The sequence below is a fragment of the Sphaeramia orbicularis genome, chromosome 19, assembly GCF_902148855.1.
Source record: "Sphaeramia orbicularis chromosome 19, fSphaOr1.1, whole genome shotgun sequence".
NCBI lineage: Eukaryota > Metazoa > Chordata > Actinopteri > Kurtiformes > Apogonidae > Sphaeramia > Sphaeramia orbicularis.
Window position 1 is genome coordinate 31098656 of NC_043975.1, and position 22723 is coordinate 31121378.

The 22723-nt window shown below is 37.3% G+C and overlaps 1 protein-coding gene across 1 annotated transcript in view; it reads right to left on the reverse strand.

The window, feature by feature from the left end:
• Window positions 1–22723, reverse strand: part of LOC115410209 (protocadherin-15-like) — a 409909-nt gene that overhangs the window by 219856 nt on the left and 167330 nt on the right. The window contains exons 13-16 of the mRNA XM_030121717.1: window positions 22517–22651; window positions 16508–16657; window positions 15037–15128; window positions 12443–12544 (exon numbers count right to left, since the gene is read on the reverse strand). Coding sequence (XP_029977577.1) covers window positions 12443–12544; window positions 15037–15128; window positions 16508–16657; window positions 22517–22651 — 479 coding nt within the window. The remainder of the gene's footprint in view (window positions 1–12442; window positions 12545–15036; window positions 15129–16507; window positions 16658–22516; window positions 22652–22723) is intronic.

Consider the following 22723-nt stretch of genomic DNA (forward strand, 5'->3'; position numbering starts at 1 on the left):
TAAAACCCACCACTGTCGAAAAATCAATATGCAGTAGTGAGTTGTGTTTTACACTCAGATGTTTATTTGAATCTGGGGTTCAAGTCTTGCAGTACAATAATCAATTGAGAGTGAGTCAGCATAGTCATTTAAGAACAGGACAATGTGTATAAACCATGGAAATATGTCACATTTCTATATAAACAACACCTTAGGTAGAACAAATAAATGTATGTTACGGCTCATTATGAGGAACTCTAGTCAACCTGCTCAACTGGTCCCAAAAAAAAAAAAAGAAAAGTGGATTGATTAAATTCTAATTCAATTCTATTCAATTCTAATTTTCCTGAATTGAAGCTTTGTTTCCTTAATTTCACTGCTGGTAGAAAGTGGCTCCACTGTTTTGTTTCACATGGACGCTTATTGGTGATGCATATATGATGCCAGGTTCGACTCAAAGTTCTATGTTCCAGTGGCGGCTGCTCGTCTTTCAGAGGGGAAGCTCATTGTCGGCTTACATCAAAAGTCAAGTTGTTTAAACATAAATTCAGCCCTCTGTTCCTTTTCAAGGAAATGGTCAGTGACCTTATCGTACCAACTAAACAAGAAAACATTGAAATTATGTTGAATTGAAACAAGGAAGTACAATGAGTGTGTTTTATTTACAGTGCAAGAAATGAACAAGTAATTTCATAGTGGTTTCTCAATTTCACAGCAGAATGCACGACGGTATTAAACTGAACTGTGTCAGTGAAGGAGCAGATCTCAAAATAGCTGTCAATCAAACGGGATTCAGCCTTTCGACTGATCCTCCAATCAACATGTGGAAGCCTGGCGTCCAGCCCGGCCGAGCTCCGCCCACAGATCCATTCACCCCCAGAGATGCCGAGCGTCTGGGGGCGGGACAACATCGTGGCATTTATCCAATTACCATCCAGTTTTGAGGCCATGAAAAAAACTGTTCCACTCAGTCCCATTGAAGCCCAGAGACGCTGAGCGTCTACGGGCAAATGCACTGACCATAGATCATATGAGAAAACAGCGCAACGGGAATGTATGAGACGTGAACAACATCGAGTCCATTGATTTGTGATAAAGCTGATTCTGAACAAACTCATCTTTGAGATGAACGTGTTCTAACACATTTGTCGTCAATGAATTGTCAACACAACCGAACATATTTAACCATTTAATTTTTGTAATTTTAGGGGAAGCCGAGCTTCCCTTGCAGTCTGTGAGAAATCGCCTCTGCTGTGTTCGTTCCATCTTAAGCTGTGCACAAATTTGTTGAGGACTGCAGTGTAGATATTCTTTGTCGTTAATTATATATTTTCCTGAGACCCAGCAGTGCAATTTTGTCCTCTGGAGGGGAAAAGAGTTTCACAGCTTTAAAAAACAAACAAACAAACCAAAAAAACAGACGCTGTCCACTGCAAAGGTTATTCCATAAACAAAACAAAACAAAACAAAAAAATGGAAAAAAGTGTTGCATTGTGCCGTTTCAAATCAAGCTGATTATTTACTGTGAAAATGCCAAAATCTTTACTTTCCTGGGTCTCAGGAGGAATTAGGATCACATTTTTTTGCCTATTCAAATAAATATTTAATAGAAGAAAGTAGTCAATAGATTAATCGCTTACAAAAACAATCGATATCTGCACTTCTACTGGTATCTTGTTCAGTTTCACAAAGTCATTTAAGGCCTATTTGCACTGGACTAGTGATACCTGTGAATCTCTGATAATTTGTTTTAACTGTGGATGTCGTGTGTGACTAATCGTCCATGTCTGTAATTTGGAAAATAAAAATGATCTACCTTATTTCAATAAACGCAGAGATCTGCAAATCAACACATCTGTCATTTGGTGGGATATGCAACATGTTTTTATTTCCACAGCCTATTTCCTGGTTGATGTCAATAGAGGCTGCGTTGGTGTTTGTAAATGCAAGTTTAAAAGTATTTTAGGTGGAAGTTCAGGAAACATTATAGCACGGATATTCACCGTAAGAGAGCAAACTTCAATCTATCCAGAGAGCGACGGCTGAAAAGATGGATGGATGACACTCATGACAGCTACAGATGGAACATTTTTCTGTCTCTCAGCAGTTATCTGTAAGCGGTGGACCTGTCCCTGACATCTGAAATAAGGGAGATTGTCGGTAAATTCAAGTAAAAAAAACAGACTTTGTTTCATGTGAGATAAACACAAACATGAGGGTAAATTTCCATGTCGGTAGACGTCTACAGGTCATCGTAGTACCATTCAAATAGAGATCAAAATGGGATCTACTGACAACTGTCATATTTTTACCCCGCCCCCCAAAAGGGAGGCAAGGCATAGTGTTTTTGGTTCCGTTTGTTTGTTTCTTTGTTTACACTCTAGCAGCAAAACTATTGGTTGAATTCATACCAAATTGCATTTATAGATTACCAGTGACCCAGAATAGATGAGAAAACTAGGTCAAAGTAACAATTTTTTATGAATTTTTAAAATAATTTACTTATAATGGGCGAAATTTCAAATGTCTATTAAAAACATCCATTTTGTTTCAATTTACTTCAAACTTGGCACATATATAGAGGCAAGTGATTTGCTGACATCAGCACATGCATAGACATGATGACATCAGCTGGATCGATGCCAATGTAAGCTATAATATGTGAGAGGGGTGGGGTTTGTTGTGCCTGGCACCACTAGTTCATCATGTATAGTCTTTTCTACACATTAACAGTGTTTTTAATGAAAGAAAAAAAAACTACAAATTTAGATTGTTTAACCTTCCTGTTGTGTTAGGGTTGGCATCGACCCACTTTAGATTTTAAATGCATAAATGAACCACATAAAATTTGTGTACTGCATCAAGGCTTTTTGACTTTGACAGGAACCTCTATTTAGAAAAATAATACAAAAAATGTTTTTCACTAAATTATGAAATGCTCTGATTGAAATTATGACCTTTGTGTTGTTGGGGTCAGTTTCGATTCAGTTATAAAAATAAGATTATAAAGCAATAATTACAGCCAAAACTGAAATCCTAAGTGCACTGTCAGCCAACACACTGACAGCCAGCTCCTGTAAGAATCATGGGAGCTTTTAGGGATTCTCATTTTGCCTTGTTATCCATTTTACCTGCACAAAAACAAAACAAAGCAAAGACGGGCATGTCTACGCATGTGAGGTCAGTTCAGTATAGAGGTGGTGATTGCAGAGTGCACATCAAGGGGTATACTGAGAAAAAAAAAAAGGCCCAGAGGCTCACACCAAAAATGTTAAAACCAATATTTTCATGGATAAGGAAGCCTAACAAGGTAACGAAGAGATGAGAAACAAACTGGATGATTGGTAATTGTTTTTAGTGTATTTTACAGCTGATTTAAGACATAGGTCAAAATCGACCCATTAACATAAGAGATGGTAACAGAAAGATAAAACAAGAGGAAGGTTGAATGAAAAAAAAGTAGATGGAAGGAGTTGTAAGTCTTGTTATTTTGCATCTACAAAAACAAAAAAAAGTCTTGTTACGCACTTTTCATTCCTTCCTTATTGTTAGTGGGTATAGTAATGCTTAATTGTTGACGTATTGGGAGGAAAAAAAAAAAACACGCCATATCGATTCCATTTTGTTCCAGCTCACTCCAAATGTCAGGGTAAGTGAAGACCACAGGGATTTAGTTTGTTCCTACTTGGCATGAGCGCAGATTTCCAGCAGGGAGAGATTAACGCTACTCAAACTGGATCATCGACTGAAAAAGCCAGAGAACCTCAGGTCTAAACACTGGGCCGCAAGATCTGTTACATTCACAACAACGGCTAAATTATTAAATAAAAGCTGGAAAAATACAAACCGCTGGAGACTGTGAAAGCCGGTGTTTTATTATTAGAACAATTCACACGGCATTATTGATGAAAAAACCATTGAGAGGCTGCATATTATTTAGTTCTATTGAAACTGCAGTAACTTTTCCTCCATGTTCAATTTTCAGTCAGATAATTCATGTTTAAGGCCATTGTTTCCTATAGAAACGTGTTTCTCTTTAATTTTAAACCTTTTAAGACTGGCATTATAACAGGCCACCTAGGTGACTGTCTTTGTAATAAAAATTTATTTTTTGCACATTTGTTTTCAGGAAGAACTTAACTTTTAATATCTGCCCATGAATTAGTATTATTATAAATAAATGCTTAAAACAGTGTGTTTTAGTAAAAAAAAAAAAAGACTTGAAGTTTTTTGCATATTTATTATCAGAAACAACTGTAAATGTCCATAACAAAACTTTTTGAGATTGGAAAATAAACATGCTTTTTCATGCAGTTCCTTTCTATTTGTAATAGAGTCCTACATTGCTGCCATAAAGTGTTCTATAGTGTTGAAAAGCTCAGGATCTCAGCTTTCCCATGTCGTTTGAACTTTGTGGATAGCGTAAACAGTTCAGGAGTTACAGTAATTTGAATGCAGTGAAGTGTAAAATGTAGCGCCGGAGATATTGGTGTTGTTAAAGGGTTAAACATCTATGACACGCTTACACACAAATAAAAACCTAAAGACAGATTAAGAATTGAATCCTTTAGAGATCATGCATAAAATAAATAAATGGTATAGTGTTGAGCAAAACCGAATGTACTTTTCTCCTGCACATCAGCTCTGTCCTTTAACTCCAACCCCCCAGTCATTTAGAGTTATTTGACGCTCCAGAAAATCATTACTCTGTTAGGTGAGCGGCTCTGTGCTTTCTACCATCCTGTTTACTATTCTCTGAACTCCATTAAGTTCTCTGTGCTGAAGACTTAACGATCTGTTTCACATGTAAGTAAATTTAATTAATGATGTTGTCGACACCAACAGCAGCTACGTGTCAAAGTTTATATTAGCAGGGTTTACAATACTGATATTGGTACAACCAACATTTACTCAAATAAGTACAGCTGTATTTCCACTTCCTGTTATTTAATCTGATGAAAATGATCGATTCAGTCATACATGACAATACTGGAAATTGGATGCACAGTCTCAATGGTAGAATTATTGAATACTTTTCTCCTTCTACTTCATAGCCGAGTTTTTATTTGCATGCATTTTTAATTTTCTTATAGAAATATGGGATTCATTGGAGCTGAAAAGTGGAAAAACTAAGCATCGTCTTTGACCTTAGAAATAGTGCTTTCACATGGGGAAAGTATCTATTTTACTGTATTGCACAAACAAGTCACCAGCATAACAAATAGTACTCATTTCCTTGCCTGAGCGTGGATATGGGAAAAACTCAATAGCAAACAAAGCAACAAAGCGAAGAGATTAATTCAACGTTTTGTCACGCAGTTTCCTATTATCAGTTTCCTGGCTCTATACCAGGGGTCGGCAACCTGCGGCTCTTCAGCCTCCTTGTAGTGGCTCCCTTTACTGCGGTCAAGCCAACTGCGATTCTCCTCTGCATGGTCAAGCCAGCCGCTAGCGTGTTTCTTGTGCGCTACTCATTCGACAATTACGGTAGATGAGCTGCATGAAGCGAATGTGCCTTCCAGACAACAAAAGTAAGGCCTCATTTATGCTCTACGTTAAAGACGCAGACGGACAGAGGGTTCTGTCCGTCCTTTGTATATTACTCACATAATTCTGTCCATTTTCCGGGAGAATATGGAGCAGTACAACTGGGAACTGCGGAGGCAGTGTTGAGTTTTGAAGAGAATAATTTCCATAAATAGCGATACTTTTCATAGAGCAACTGAATGAGTATGATTACTGTGTACTTTTGGGGTAATCCTACAACAGATTCCATTCCAAGCAACAAAAGTGTGTTTTTTTGTCTGAAATAGGCTTTAAGACTAAATTCAGTGATGAATAAAATTATTTTTTCCAATATGTACATCATGAATTTGGTATATTTGGTAAAAGTACTTCATATACTACTAGTAAAAATACTATGAACTACTTTTACTGTGTACTTTTAGAGTAATCATACTCCAGATTCCCTTCCAAGCTCCAAGTGTTTGTTTTTTCATCTGAAATAGGCTTTAAGACTAAATTCAATGATGAATAAAATTAATTTTTCCAATAAGTACCTCATGAATTTGGTATATTTGGTATTAGTACTTCATATACTATTACCACAAATACAATGAACTACTTTTATTATGCACTTTTGGAGTAATCATACTCAAAAATCCCTTCCAAGCTCCAAAAGTGTTTGTTTTTTCATCTGGAATAGGCTTTAAGACTAAATTCAATGATGAATAAAATTATTTTTTCCAGTAAGTACCTCGTGAATTTGGTATTTTTGGTATTAGTCCTTCATATACTATTAGCACAAATACTATGAAATACTTTTACTGTGTACTTTTAGAGTACTCATACTCCACACTGCACTTCCGTTTGTTGTATTCAGTGGTTGTAACAGATAAAATGTAAAAAAAAGATTAAAACTTTTAAAAGTTTATGAGCTCTGTCATTTTTTGGAGCTCCAGACTAAGAGGGGGCAAAATGGCTCTTTTGATAATAAAGGTTGCAGACCCCTGCTCTATACCAAATGCATGGCTCGTCTGAGGGATAAGTCTGAAATACCACTCAAACAGTATATGACATACCAAATATATCATGTGTTATAATGTTGTTCTTGGCAAAACAATAGCACCTTTATAATGATTTCTATACCTTCACAATTATGTCCCCAAAGGAGTAATTGGCAACAATTTTGTTAAACATCGTCAAATTTGTACAATATATGAAACTACAGGTGTCATTAGCCCATAAAGACCCAGTGTTACTTTTGCAGCAGCTCCAAAATATTTTTTTACTCCATATTTAACTTTTCTGAAGTGATTTATCACCACTTATGACAGTATCCTCTGTATTTTGTGTTTTTTCAGTGAATATCAGGTAATTTCCAATATTTAACTCACTGATCATGTAGGTGCTCATAAAAGTTCAGATTAAAGTTGATGGTTATTATATTAAAAACAGACAACTGAAGAAAAAGTGACTTTTTCAGCAAAATACATCATTAACTGAACATAAAAACAAGTGTGTCCATCCACTGTCATTGATCCAACTCCATGGGTTTTACTGGTGAATCAACGTTGTAGAACATGATAGTCTTTCCACAGTAACTACGGAGCCTCTGAGCGTCCAAATGGGTCATATCTGATGTCTACGAAAAGATGACAAACTGCATTTTACACCAATTATTTCCATGTATTGATAGGATTAGTGGATCAGAATTTATTAAACATTTTAGATCAGTAGATGGTTTTGGTCATCGGTGGCTGTTTGGGTCTTTATGGATTAAACATATTAAACAAGGTTTGACTATAATACCTGATATTTTGTCCAGTTTTATCCAAGCATTTTATACACTATCTGGTATAATGTACCTTACCTGCTACTAGAAGTCACTAAAACATATTTACTAATAAGAATAGGTTTAAGTTAAGAGGAATAAAGTATATAGGTGCAGAAAACCCAAACATAATGAGTATGCAGGCTCAGGTTTTACACCAACATCTTCAGTGTTGTATTCATAAGTTTGATTCATGTAATCGTTTCCTCCATCACCAACTTTACATACAGTGAAGAAAGTATTGACACACTGAATTCAGGGCTTTCATTAACACATAAAGACCCAGTGCTACTTTTGTGTCAGTTCCTAGATGAGTTCTTCTCTATATTGAACATTTCTTAAGCGATTTGTCACCATTTATTATAATATTATGCTCCGTTTTTTGCATATTTTTAAGTGAAAATCAGGTTCATTGATCATCTATGTTCATAAATGTTCAGATTAAAGTTGAGGGTTATTGTATCACAAACAGAGAAAACTGAACAAAGAGTTACTTTTTCAGCAAAGGTATCAATAACTCAAATAACTGACCTTGATTTTCTACAAAATACAATTTGTTGAAAACTTTCACAAAAGTAATAAAGTCTTGGTATGTCCTCCAGTAACACACTAAACACACTTTAGTGTGGAGTGGACTAGGTCTAGATTTAAAAAAAAAAAAAAAAGAAAAGGGGGTAGGAGGAATACCCTTTGGCTGGTCGTGGCTGTTCTGGTCCTTGGGCTGTGGCTGTGCTGCTGGGGGTGCTGGAGGTTGTGTGGGGGGTTGATGGTGTCCTCCCCTCCTCAGGCTCTGTGTGCTGCCCCCCCATAGCCATATTAATTTAAATTAATTCATATAAACTCAAACGGGTAGCAACTGATACAAATACATTATTCCAAATATAAAATTATTTAACTCCTTGTTGTATTGTGGCTCCCTCCACCGCTACAATAATACTAGCAAATTAGGCTACTGGTATTATTATCATTATTATTATTATATATTTTTATATTATTACAACAAAAATTATTTTCCCCCTCACTCCACCCTCTCTCTCTCACTTTTATTCACACTTCCCCTTTTCCCTATCCTTAGTGTGGGTATTGTCATCAGTCGGTTGTCCGTCCATCAATCCAAAAACATTGGCATGCACTGATCAGTCAAGTGTGCGCATGTTACGTTTCTCAATAGCAGGACTCGATTTAACATTTCATGCCATGTAAACAAAGCCTCACAGTAGATGTTGTGACTTTCAAACCATCAACTTTGTGCTACTTTCACAATTTATACCGCTAATCGCAATGCCAGTGTCTTTATATTCATCTAGCTATTTATCTAAGATATTATCCCATTTCATCTCTTTTCTCAAGTGATGCCCTCTTTTCTCTTTTACCCTACAGTCTGATGAAAGTATAAATGAGACCCCCGAGCATAAACTGTTTGCAGTGTTCTGGGGTGCGTTAATCTAGGCCATGCAAAAGCACTTCTGATGTGAAAGAAACATGCATCTCCAGGGTTCTCCAGCCATCCCAGCCCCCCACCCAACACAGATATGCAATACTCATCAGCTGGCAACAATTTACTTGGCTGCCGGTTCAAATCCGAATTCTCTGTCATTACTACCCGTCCAGTTGTTTCCCCACCAGGAAGAGGACACATTGAGAGGGTGGGGTGGGGTGATGTGGAGTTTTAACAAATCAGGTGGCAGAGAGATGGATATTGATTTGTTGTGTGGTTTATGTTTTCAGCTGAGATAAACAGGGGGTCTGGGGAAATTTGGGGACAATCTGGAAGCCAATCACTGGAACTGCCTCAATCTGTAGTGGTTCACATTATGTATTGATTTGGCAGAAGCATAGCTGGAGTCAAGTACATGAGGGGAGAGGATTGTAGTTTTTATGATGAGGAGGGGACCAGCATTTTAGGGCATCTGGATTCATAAATCATTTAAATACGTACATGTTTTCCAATTATCTGTTTTGTCAAATTTGGACTGAGTTATAAGCCAAAATATTCAATGCAATGAGTGCAACCGACGGCAGAATACAATTCAAACGTTTTAGCTTATTAAATGTGTTTCAGCTTTAACCCATAAAGACACGGTGTTGCTTTTATGTTGGTCCCCGAATTAGTTTCTCGTCATTTAATCTTTCTTGAGCGATTTATTACCATTTATTACAACATTATCTTCTACATTTTGCATTTTTTTCAGTGATTTAATTTACTGATCACGTAGATGTTCATAAAAGCTCAGGTTAAAGTTGAGGGTAATAATATCAAAAACCGAGAAAACTGAAGAAAAAGTGAGTTTTTCAGCAAAGTTATCAATAACTGAACAAGGGCTGCGCAATATATATCGAATAAATATCATTATCGTTTTCATTAATTTTCTGTTTTACACACCATGGGGTACCAGAGTGGTTTTCTCTACCACTCTAACACTATTTTTTCTAGCAAAAAAACTGAAGTAATGCTACTACTGCTGGTTGAATGCAAGTCTAAAAGTTATTAATGTTGAAAAGATTTGAATATTTTCAGAGCACAGCTTTGGGCAAGGCCTGAATACTTCTATTTAGAGATTTTATTTTTATATGCAGTATCTACCAAACCAGGCAAGCAATGGAATAGTGATTTGTTTGCTTTTACATGGTGGTACTCTGGCACTTATGAAATACATCCATGTCCTTTACACATTATTATATGTGAATATGACAACAATGACAAAATATTTGACTATGTCTTAATGTCTATGGAGACAGCATCACCAGGTTCTTAGACAGAATTGTGTAATTGATTGTAGTAGTACAGTATTTTGTCTTAAATTATAAATAACTGAGTCAGCATACAAACAATTGGGTCATTTTAACATTGTAAAGGAACACTTTTCTTAGATGAAATTGGTATTTCTTTGGGTGAACGACAAATATCACAGTATTACGGTTATCACAATGCTGTACACCCATATCGCAAGTTCTGCCAAGATCGTGCAGCCCTAAACTGAACACAAAAATAAGCATCTATAACCACTGTCATTGGTCAAACTCCATGGGTTTTCCTGGTGAGTCAATGTTGTAGAGCCTAACAGTGTTTCCATGGTAACTATAGAAGCTCTGAATGTCCAAATGGGTCATATCTGATGACCATGAAAAGATGACAAACTGCATTTTACACCAATTATTTACATGTTTTGACAGGATTAATGGATCAGAAATTATCAAACATTTTTGATCAGTAGATTGTTTTGGTCGACAGTTACTGTTTGGGTCTTTATGGGTTAATACTAAAAACATCAGTGTCTTTAAGACTTGGGATATTAATGCTGTATGCTGTATGTGTAAAATGCAATCTGTGTGAATAAAAACAGATTGTACAAACTGGAGTCAACCCATAGTTATCAATAACTAAACATAAACAAAAGTGTTTCCATCCACTGTCATTTATCAAACTACATCAGTTTCACTAACGAAACAATATTTCAGGACATGATTGTGTTTCGTGCTCATTACGGAGCCTCTGAACGTCCAAATGGGTCATATCTGATGACCAGGAAACTACATTTTACCTGAATTATTTCAACACACCGATAGGTTTCGTGGATCAACGATTATTAAACATTTCAGATCAGTAAATGATTTCAGTTGCCAGTGTCCGTTTGGGGCTTTACGGGTTAAACACCGTCTTCATTTTTTATATTCCAAGTCCTTTAGTTTCATGCTACGGTTCCATTTCTCCTTTAAAAATCACTTCACTGCTGCTTTTCCTTGTTGCTAATTTCCTCCATGAGTGCACAATCCTGCAGATATTAACTCCCCTGTTGAGTGACCAACACATGGAAGAGATGGGAGGGGTTTTGTGTGTGGTTAAATTTGGTTTAGCGGACCAAGATGGTTGTTTCAATCACGCGGAACTGAAATCTCCATTTAAAGAGCGTCTATTGACTACCTCAGGCGTCGTAGGATTACACTGAAGGATGGGAGAATCATCCGAAGTATTCAGCCGACACCACTCCATACACCAACACTGGTTGTATTTACATTTACCAACTGTTTAGCTTTAAGATACTCATTAAATGTTGAGAGTCTAAAACTAAATTATGCATTTGTTCTGTGTTTAAAGAGCAGTGACTTGACTTTTTTTTCCTTTCCTGCGAAGATACTGTTCGTTTATCCTTCACTTGAGACATTCGTGAGTGCATAACACGAAGAAATGCACCCGAGTGTGTTTGAGCACAACAAACAACGGGCTTTTGTTTGGTCTGGCGTTGGAGCTGAAGTTATATGGCATTTGTTTTCATTTATCGCCATTTCTTCAGTTTCCTTTAGGGTATTCTGTGTTAGACAATATGAAAACAAAACAAAAAGCGCTAGGGTGAAAACCAGCTTTTGCTCTATCACATCTTCTAAACAATAAAATATAAATTGATGGCATTTTCTTTGAGTGAACTGTTTACAGATATTGCACACTTGCTCAGAGTAGGATTTTGGAATTAGACACCTTTCTGCCAAGCTGTAGCCACAAATCAATACAGAGAAGTTTACAAAATATTACGAGCGGCTGCCTTTTCCATGAAATAGGGGAAGTTGGGAATAGCTTCAGTTTGTGAGCTTGTGAAATTTATGGATCTTTATTGATTTATGGCATGAAAAGACAGATGAAGAGCAGCAGGAAGGAAACAGAAAACAGGGGAAGACAAACTCCTTAAGTGTAACAGTGTCAGATTTACTTCTATTTTTGTTTCTTTTAGACTCCTATTCTAGTTTATGTGAAATCTACTTTTACAAAAAAAAGGTCCTTGTTCTGAAATACAAGCAGCGCTGTACCATTTTCTCAGGTCCGGGATAAAGAACAACACAGAACTCTTTCATAACTTGCCATCATTCTGCTTATTTTTCCTCCACTCTTTTACTCTCAATCTCTTACGGTTCAATTTCCTCTCTCAGATTTGCTTCTTGCCAGTTTCCGATAGAACAGCTATAATTCATGAAACATTTCTGAAAAAGAAAACAGCACACCTCAAAAATGGCAAAATGAGAGAATGGCTGAGGAAGACATGTTAAGAGTTGGTGATGGGGCTCTGAGTTGTGTCTGGCAGCCGGTGTGAAATCTTTCAAACTTCATCTTCGGCCAGAGTCGGAGGTAAAGGCTCTTACCGTCTGTGAGGTTCATGCCCGTTGTCTATGGCCTCCACGGTCAAAGCGTAGCTCCGCCCCACGGTGAGCTCAATACCCGGCGCCACAGTGATCACCCCAGTGCTGTGAAAACAAGTCATGCAATTTTATGCCAATTTAAAGGCAATTTGTTATGAATACATCATACACATATTGCTTTGCAATTCTGAGTCCAGTGCAGAAAACAGCAGCCTAGACAAGCCCCCATAATGCATTTCTTCAGATCAGATACACACATCGCCAATCATTGTCTTCCATTTAATAATTTATCATCACCTTTTCAAAGACGGGCTGAACAATACAGAGTAAAATCTCGACCTCCCTTCAAGTAAGACAATAGTTTTGGAGACAGATTTGGGATGAAACGGCAGCATTAACAATTTCAAAGCAGGAATCACTAAAAGAGATGACACCATAGTGAAAATATTAAGGCGTATGCATGTTTATGTTATTGTTTATACGGATCCCCATTAGCTTCACCCATAGTGCTTGCTACTCTTCCTGGGGTCCATTAAAATACAGTTACAAAATACATACATAAGTAAAAACAAGTTTACAATTCATTGTTATCATCAGCAAGCTGAACATTTCACCTCAACACATAAACCTTCAAACATTTAAACTTATCTTTACAGCATCTTTGATTGTGAAAGTCAAAACAATCATTTGCATTACTGTATTTCCTTGAGTAGATCCTGTTTGAGTGTTTTTTTTTGTAATGAATATAAGCTTTGAGTGTGTTTCATGTATGAAGGTAACTTATTCCATAGACTGGAGGCCCTGTAAGAGACAAACTTTTTCAATCGATTCATTTTTGGTTTGGGAAGTTCAAGGTGACCCATGGTAACCTGTCTGGTGCCATGATTATGTTGTAGACCTCTGTGCCTTATTCTGTCGGTAAGAAAGTCAGGTTTCTTGTTCACAATAGCACTCCTCATAAGGAGGAGGAGGTTAAATTTAATTTTTGCCTCAACAGTCAACCATAATAGACTGCAATGCATTTTAGTAATGTTTGTTCTGAAGGAACATTTAAGAGCCAACCTGGCTGCTCTATTTTGGACCAGTTGAATTTTTTTAAGCTCTATTTTTGCCGCACAAGACCACACAAGCACGCAGTAACTTACATGTGACAGAACCAGTGCCTGAGTCACTTGTATGTCAAAGTCACTGGTATATTTAAATTCATAAACTGGGGGACACTTCCCAGTCCCTCCAGAAAAACACGATTATGCAATCACATAATTCAGTGCATTATAAAGCAAATTATGGGGGGGGGGGGGTTCGCATTTTTCAAAAAGGGCACATATTCACCACAATAGCAGCATATTTCCACACAAATACGTGAAACATGCAGGGTTTGTATGATTTCATAATCCCCACATTTTTCTGCATAAAATTGAAAAAACAGTGTTGTAACTTAACATGGGTAGTGATGTAATATGTGATGCACAACGTCATCAGCTCACTACAGAAGGTAAACTAACCGTGAGCCTCAAAAAAAAATCCTGGAAGATGATGAAAAATGCAGCTCATTTGCCGACAAAAATATAAGGTAAGATTTTATTTATCCCACCATGGGGAAATTTCACAGTTAACGGCAGCAACATACAGTAAGCAAATGCAGAGAGAAACGACAGGTAGAAGAACCACAGAGAAAAATTTGGTATCCATCTGCAAAAGACAGACCAAACCAGTACCCCGATGTGCTACACAAAAGCAGGCTCATACTATTTTGCACCCATGCAACATAAGAAAAAAATTGATGCGGGAGCCACTTTTCCAGCACGAAAATTTGAAAATGGTTTCTGCTGCAGTGATATGATGTTATATGAACATAAAGGCTCTAATAGCCTTGAAACAGACACCCTGTTCTACCTCACTTTTGTGAAGCAGTTATTTTATTTTTGACGCTTGCGGCTCAGGAATGTTAAAGCCATGTTTGAGCCATGCTTAGAAAATAAAGAACTAAAACAGGACCAGCACTTCCTGTGATGTAGTGGATGCCTACCTCTTTTATGTTTGCTGATCATAGGATGTAATTAGACATTTTTTTTTTTAGTAGTAACCTAGTTAGAACAGGGTGTAGGAGAAGAATCAGTTTCTCATTGAAACATGTTTTTCCAGTTCCCACGTAAAAAATCCACATATTCCATCCCAATTAGATATTTTTGATTTTTCTGGAGGGACTGACTTCCTTCATGTTTATGTTGGCTGATAACCTGGAATCATGGAAGTTAAAATCTCCACGCAATGACACTTTGAAACCGTTTGTTCCAAAGATAAGGACTGAATTGGGAAAGAAGTCTTTTAGGTTTTCAGTGCCTGATGCCTGGAACAAGCTTTAGTCTGAGCTCCATCTACAAACAAATTCTTTTGACTGATTTTAATGAGTGAAATCCAGGCTGTTGGTCTGTAAATGTTTCCATTGGTTGTCAAATGCTTTTATTGTAAACTGTAACTATGAGTATCACTGCTGTCGTGAACCAGGTCTCCTTTGAAAAAGAGAACCCCCATCTCAATGGAAACAGCCTAGTTCAATAAAGGTTAACTACAATAAAATAAAATAAAAAATGTACCTGTTTCCAATTACAAAATGTCCTTGGTCACCGGCCAATATTCGATAGGTGACTTCACCGTTGGATCCTTCATCAGAGTCAACCGCTGACAACTGGGAATTCACAGAGAAATACATGTATTTATACAATAAAAGCCAAAGCCATTATATATATATAAAAAAAACCCTACCCTAACCCTCTACATTACTTAGACTTCGTCATTCCAGATTTTACAGCAAAAATGAAATTTCAATGCAGTTGCTTCAGCAGGCAGTGGCAATAAATACAAATAGGCACTATATATTAGAGGTATATTAGAGTCAGCAATAGCAGATATCTACAGCTGATTTTTGAGGCTGATATTTAAGGCCTTTTTTTTTTAATGCACACTGACCCTATAATACAATTGAAACACTCAGATAATTAAGATTTTTATGCAACGATATAAATGAGATTATTCATACACGTACATATAGTACTCTTAACATTTATTGAACTTCAAGTGCTGCCCACACAGGTGCCTGATCAAATATCTTATAACATTTTTACTACTGATTAAATATCTGCTTTAAAAAAAAAAAAAAAAAAAAAAAAAAGAATAACCCATAAGGACCCAGTGTGACTTTTGTTGCAATTCCAAAATGAATTTCTCTCTATCTAAGCTTTCCTAAGGGATTTATCACCATTCATTACAATATTATCCTCTGAATTTTGCATTTTTTCCAGTGAAAATAATCTACTCTCTTATTTTTAATTGACTGATCATGTAGATGTTCACAAAAGCGCTGAATAAATTCAAAGGATATTATATCAAAACAGAAAAAACTGAAGAAAAAGTGACTTTTTTTAGCAAAATTTATCATTAACTGAACATAAAACAAGTGTCTCCATCCACTTTCATTGTTCCACCTCAATGGGTTTTACTAGTGAATCTATGTTGTAGAAGATGACGGTGTTTCCACGTTCACTACAGAGCCTCTGAACGTTCAAATTGGTCATATCTGATGACCATGAAAAGATGACAAACTGTATTTTACACCAATTATTTACATGGATTGATAGAATTAGTGGATCAACAGTTTAGATCGGTAGATGCTTTTGGTCGATAGTGGATGTTTGTGTCTTTATGGGTTAAACCTGGGTTATGGGTTAATATAGCTTAATATCGGGTTAAACCCCATATTTAAAAAAAAAAAAAAAAAATCAATGTATTGGCCTGATATATCAGTCTACCTCTACTATACACACACACACACACACAGAGGATAATATATAGAAGATAAAATAAATATGCACATAAAAACTATAGAACATAGAAAATAAAATAAATATGCATATAAAAAAAACTATGTGTGAGACTAAAAACTATGGCTCTGATTAAAAAAAACAAACAATTTACAGTACATAATGCCATTTGCCTAAAGTCTGTCAGCTATGTATATAAATAATTTAGCTTTAAGACGTGGTGAATATTATGTTCGTAAGTGTGTACCTGTAACACTGTTTCTCCAGGAGTCATATCAGTAAACAAGTTCACATGATAGGAGACATTTGCAAAAGTCGGGGTGTTGTCATTAGCATCCAATACTGTTATCGTCACAGTAACTGGCACGCTCTGCTGGACGCCATCTGATGCTAGCAGCTGGTGAAAGAAAACAGAGGGAAAAAGAGAAAAACATAATGTGCATACATTTTTTTTATTTACTTACAAGCACAAATAAATTAAACGCTCCTTCTTGTAATGTAACTCCTACAAAAACAGAGCTTTTCAGAGTCCTGAGGTGAGAGGACGGCACACACTCCATACATCCCTGACATCTCGATGGTGTGTTTCCTTGTTTCTTTTAAGGAGGAAATGTACGCCGCTTTTTCAATCTGAATTCTTGCTCTAGGTTTATTTGGGTTTTTGTGGGTGTTGCATTTAATTTCGCCTCAGCATCCGAAGAATGACAGTAGAGTTTACGAGAAGTCGATGTAAAAGTCAGCATGTAGAAATCTAATTATCCAATTAATTTTGAAGGCGAAGCAAGTAGAACGCTTAAAATACACACCTAGTGTTTTTCGAGCTGAACTTTCTTGAAGGTATTTAATTTTTAATCATTTTCCAGCTTCTTGGACACAGCCAAATATCATAAGGTTGCAACCCCTCCCCCTTTGTCCTGTTACTCCATCCTCTGATAAGGTATTTTGTACAATTATGATTCCAGAAATCACCCTCAGTGCACAGGAAAGTGTGCATCACCCACAGCTTCTTCCTTGATAACCAATCTAGCCCACAGGCTCATCTGCCAAGACGCTGACTGACTCCTCTAAATGAAAATCATCTTCCATGTATCATAGCATACACACACTCACTCACTCTCTCTCTTCCTGGAGTTTAATTTCTCCTGCAAGGCTTTCATCATGATTACTATACACCTCTGCCTTTCAATCAATACACAGGACCTTCTGCTTTCTCTATCTTCAACTTCCAGAAAGAAAAACAAACCTCCATCCACAAATAAGGCCATGTTAGAATATATAGTACATCCACTTGACACCTATGCATATATCTATAGGAAGTGCTCTATGAAATATTACTGCACATTCTTACGCTCCTACATACTGTATGATTTCACCGTCTTATAAGTTTATCAGCAGCCACATTGTGAGAAAAAGGATGTAACAAACAAACAAAATGTAGAATGATAGAATCGACTGAATCTAAGGCTACAATGCAAACAAAGATTCAAGAACTAGATGTACCACAATACATGTAAACAATGAGGCTACGCTCATGGTCACCTTGTTACTCTAGTGGGCTTTATATGAATGGACGAGAAAAAAAAATAGGTACAGGATTCTTAGAGTGAAAATTTTCCAAAAGAAGCTTGAGGTTTGGAGTTGTAGCAAACAGCCCAAACCCATGTGTACAGAGTGGGGAAGCAAAATTTACAATATTTTGAGGCAGGGATTGAAAGACAGTGTATGACCAATTAGTTTATTGAAAGTCATGAGAATTTATTTGCCACAAGAAAATTTACATCATAGAAAATGTTTTTTTTCTATGTGTCCTCCTTCTTTCTCAATAACTGCCTTCACACGCTTCCTGAAACTTGCGCAAGTGTTCCTCAAATATTCAGGTGACAACTTCTCCCATTCTTCTTTAATAGTCTCTTCCAGACTTTCTCATAATAGTTTTGCTCATAGTCATTCTCTTCTTTACATTATAAACAGTCTTTATGGACACTCCAACTATTTTTGAAATCTCCTTGGTGTGACGAGTGCATTCAGCAAATCACACACTCTTTGACGTTTGCTTTCCTGATTACTCATATGGGCAAAAGTTTCTGAAAAGGTATGGATAATAGTGTTAGGTATGATTATGACATCAATATATGTTTGGTTTCAAAACAATTGACGTAGTGCCTGCTGAGAAAAAACAACTAAATGTTCATTGTAAATTTTGCTTCCCCACCCTGTAGGATTGATCAGCCATAACATTCTGACCACTGACAGGAGAAGGGCTAATGATATTGATTATTTCAGTACAGTGGAACCTTCCACTGGGTTGGAAGAAAAAAAAAAAAAAAAAAAAATGGTGGTCCTGCTTCATACTGTAGAGATTCAAAGGTGGCCTTGCAATGAAAGACAGAAGGGATAACATTTAGGATGACCATCTTGCTATGAGAACCTGCTACAGAGCATACAGATCAGCCATAACATTATAACCACTGACAGGCAAAGATGTATTAACCCATAAAGATCCAACCCTATTTGTGTCATTTTCCAAATTAAATATTCTCTATACCCAACCTTTAAGTGATTTATCACCATTTATTATAAAATTACCTGCTGTATTTATCATTTTATCAGTGTACACCAGGTATTTTCCTGTATTTAATTCACTGATCATGTAGATGTTCATAAACTCTCAGATTAAAGTTAAAGGTTATTATATCAAGAACAGAAGAAACTGCAAAAAAAAAAAAAAGTGACTTTTTCAGTAAAATATATCATTAACTGAACATAAACCAAGCATTTCTACCCACTGGCATTGATCCAACTCCATGGGTTTCACTGGTAAATCAATGTTGTAGAAGATGATAGTGTTTCCACGTTCACTACGGAGCCTCTGAACGTCCAAATGGGTCATATCTGATGACCATGAAAAGACGACAAACTGCATTTTACACCAATTATTTACATGTATTGATAGGATTAGTGGATCAACAGGTATTAAACAGTTTAGATCAGTAGATGCTTTTGATCAGTGATGGATGTTTGGGTCTTTATGGGTTAATTTGATTTGATTGAGTTGCTCATATCCATATTCTTGCCCATTTTGCTGTTTCCAATACATCAGCTTTGATGACAATCTCCCTGCTGTCTAATGTATCCCACCCACTGACAGGTCTCACTGTAGTGAGATAATAAAAACTCATACCTCTGTACCTGATCTATTTGCATTGTAGAAGCTTCTCATAGAAAGATGGTCATCCTAAGTTTTGTCCCAGGCTGTCTTTGATTCTCTTACAGTGTGAAGTAGGACCACCATTTTTTCTTGCCACAAAAAAATATTGCCATTTCCTCATCTTTTTTGTCTGAGGCAGCCCATAATCACACAGCATCTACAAGAATTTAGAGGACGGCGACATCTCTGTGCTCTACAAATAAAAAAATAAAACATAAAAAAATAAAAATAAAAAACTGAATTAGAATGGGTGAATTAAAGACAACAAGACTGAAAAAACACAAAAGGAAAAAGAACTGAAAAAGCAGAAGTGGATAAGAAAAGGCAATATGAAACAGAACTTTATAAGAACCTGAAAACTGATCAAGACAGATATCTGGAGCTCTAAGGATTTGTCGACTCAACTTGAGTCAGACCGACTTTGACAGCCTGGTTTAACTTGTCAATTAATCCTAACCCTGAGTTGACAGTTTGACTCACTTATGTTGCTGCTTTGATGGCGTAAACCTACAGTACATCAGTGTAAAGTCATATGTCCTTTTATTTCTACATAGATTCAAGACGTTTTATTTTGTGCAGCATAAAAGCTACATATAAGCCTGAATCCTGGAAAGTAGCAAATCAAACCTATTACTGTTCTATTTAAGCCTTTATCAGGCAAGTGACTATTTTTGGTCATTTCCACATACAATGGGTACTGAAAGTATTTAAACCCCCTTACATTTCTCACTGTTACATTGTGGCCATTTGCTAAAATCATTTAAGTTATTTTTTTTCCTCAATGTACACACAGCACCACATTTTGATAGGAAAAAAAAAACAGAATTGCAGAGATTTTTGCAGATTTATTAAAAAAGAAAAACTGAAATATCGCACGGTCACAAGTTTTCAGCACCTTTGCTGTGACACCCTTATATTTGGCTCCGGTGCTGTCCATTTCTTCGGATCATCCTTGGGAGGGTTGTAGACATTAATTGGAGTCCAGCTGTGTTTAAATTGATTGGACTTGATTAGGAAAGGCACACACCTGTCTATAGAAGACCTTACAGCTCACAGTGCATGTCAGAGCAAATGAGAATAATGAGGTCGAAGAAACGGCCCCAAGAGTTCAGAGAGAGAATTGGGGCAAGGTACAGATCTGGTCAAGGTTACAAAAGAATTTCTTCTGCAATTCAGGTTCCTAAGCACAGTGGCCTCCAGAATCCTGAAATGGAAGATGTTTGAGATGACCAGAACTCTTCCTAGAGCTGGATGTCTGGCCAAACTGGGCAATCAGAGGAGAAGAGCCTTGGTGAGAGAGGTAAAGAAGAACCAATAGATCACTGTGGCTGAGCTCCAGAGATGCAGTGGGAAGACAGGAGAAAGAAGTAGGAAGTCAACCATCACTGCAGCCCCCCCTCCACCAATCAGGGCTTTTTGGCCCGACAGAAGCTTCTCCTCAGTGCAAGACACGTGAAAGCCCACATAGAGTTTGCCAGAACACACAAGGAGGACTCCCAGACTATGAGAAATTAGATTCTCTGGTCTGATGAGACCAAGATTGAACTTGTCGGCCTTAATTCTAAGCGGTATGTGTGGAGAAAACCAGGTCCTGCTCATCACCTGCCCAATCCAATCTCAACAGTGAAGCATGGTGGTGGCAGTGTCATGCTGTGGGGGTGTTTTTCAGCTGCAGGGACAAGACGACTGGTTGCAACTGAAGGAAAGATGAATGTGGCCAAGTACAGAGATATCTTGGACAAAAACCTTTTCCTGAGTGCTCTGGACCTCAGACTGGGCCAAAGATTCACCTTCCAACAAGACAATGACCCTCAGCACACAGTTAAAACAAGGAAGGGTGGACTTTTGGAACAACTCCGTGACTGTTCTGGAATGGCCCAGCCAGAGCCCTGACTTAAACCCAATTGAGCATCTCTGGAGAGACCTGAAAATGGCTGTTCACCAACTTTCACCATCCAGCCTGACAGAATGGGAGAGGATCTGCAAGGAGGAATGGCAGAGGATCCCCAAATCCAGGTGTGAACAACTTGTTGCATCATTCCCAAGAGGACTCATGGCTGTATTAGCTCTAAAGGTGCTTCTGCTCAATACTAAGCAAAGGGTCTGAATACTTATGACCACGTGATATTTCAGTTTTTCTATTTTTAATAAATCTGCAAAAATGTCGACAGTTCTATTTTTATATCGAAATGGGGTGCTGTGTGTGCATTAATGAGGAAAAAAATGAACTTAAATGACTTTAGCAAATGGCTGAAATAAAACAAAGACTGAAAAATTTAAGGGGGTCTGAATACTTTCCGTACCCACTGTACAATGCAAGACAGTAACTGCACCAGTTACAGTGAGTCAACAATCTCAGGTCCAATGTGGTCTCCAGGGTCTGTAAGGTCCACCTCTGCATGAACAGTGTACCTGCTTTGTTAGGTACCATGAAGTAATGGTACTAATGTGAGGAAAGGTGTTCAAAGGGATAATGTGGATGTGGACAGGGGTCTGGATCAGCATTTATGTTGTTCTAAAATACATCTTCCTTTCACCTTATGTGCTTTTCTTGAAAAATAAAAAATGTCTCCAAAGTAATTCTTGTTATGTCCTCCAATAACACATTAAGGTTGACATTTTGGATTTCTGGGTATGTCTATGAGTGCCTAGAAAGGGTTAAGGTAACTCGAAAGTGTTTTATGAGAGGACCCAAATGTATCCACCATATCTTCCAATCACCATCTATGTCCTTTTTTCTATTTTCCTGTTTCTCCATCTACACCCTGCCTCTTCCACTGTAACCTCCCGCTGTCATGTCCAAGTCGGTTTTCTCTCCTTCGTACATCCCCCTGTAGCTTATGTTCTTTTTCCACTAGAAATCCAGTCCACTCTGTCACTGCCTCCTTTTCATTTCTTCCTTCTTTTTTTCCCCTGTTTTTATACTCACCTCCAGATATAAACCCCCCCACTCCACCACCACCACCAGTCTATTCAAATACACTCAGACACTTATTCACACTTGCTGTATATAGTACCATATACACAGTTGGCAAGGCTTAAGAATACCGTGAATGTGTACGAATCTTGGGTCTCTCTGTCGAGTGGCTTCACCAGGATTAGATATCTTCCGATTCCAGCCGCAGACACAGAGAAAACATCAGAATAGCTGTCCAGTGAAAACTGCAGCTGAGGATCCTTGGTCTGTTGGAAAGAAAGGAAAAAAGCTTTTACATTTGCACTTGTATTGCAACAGTCGGTTCGATTATAACTGCT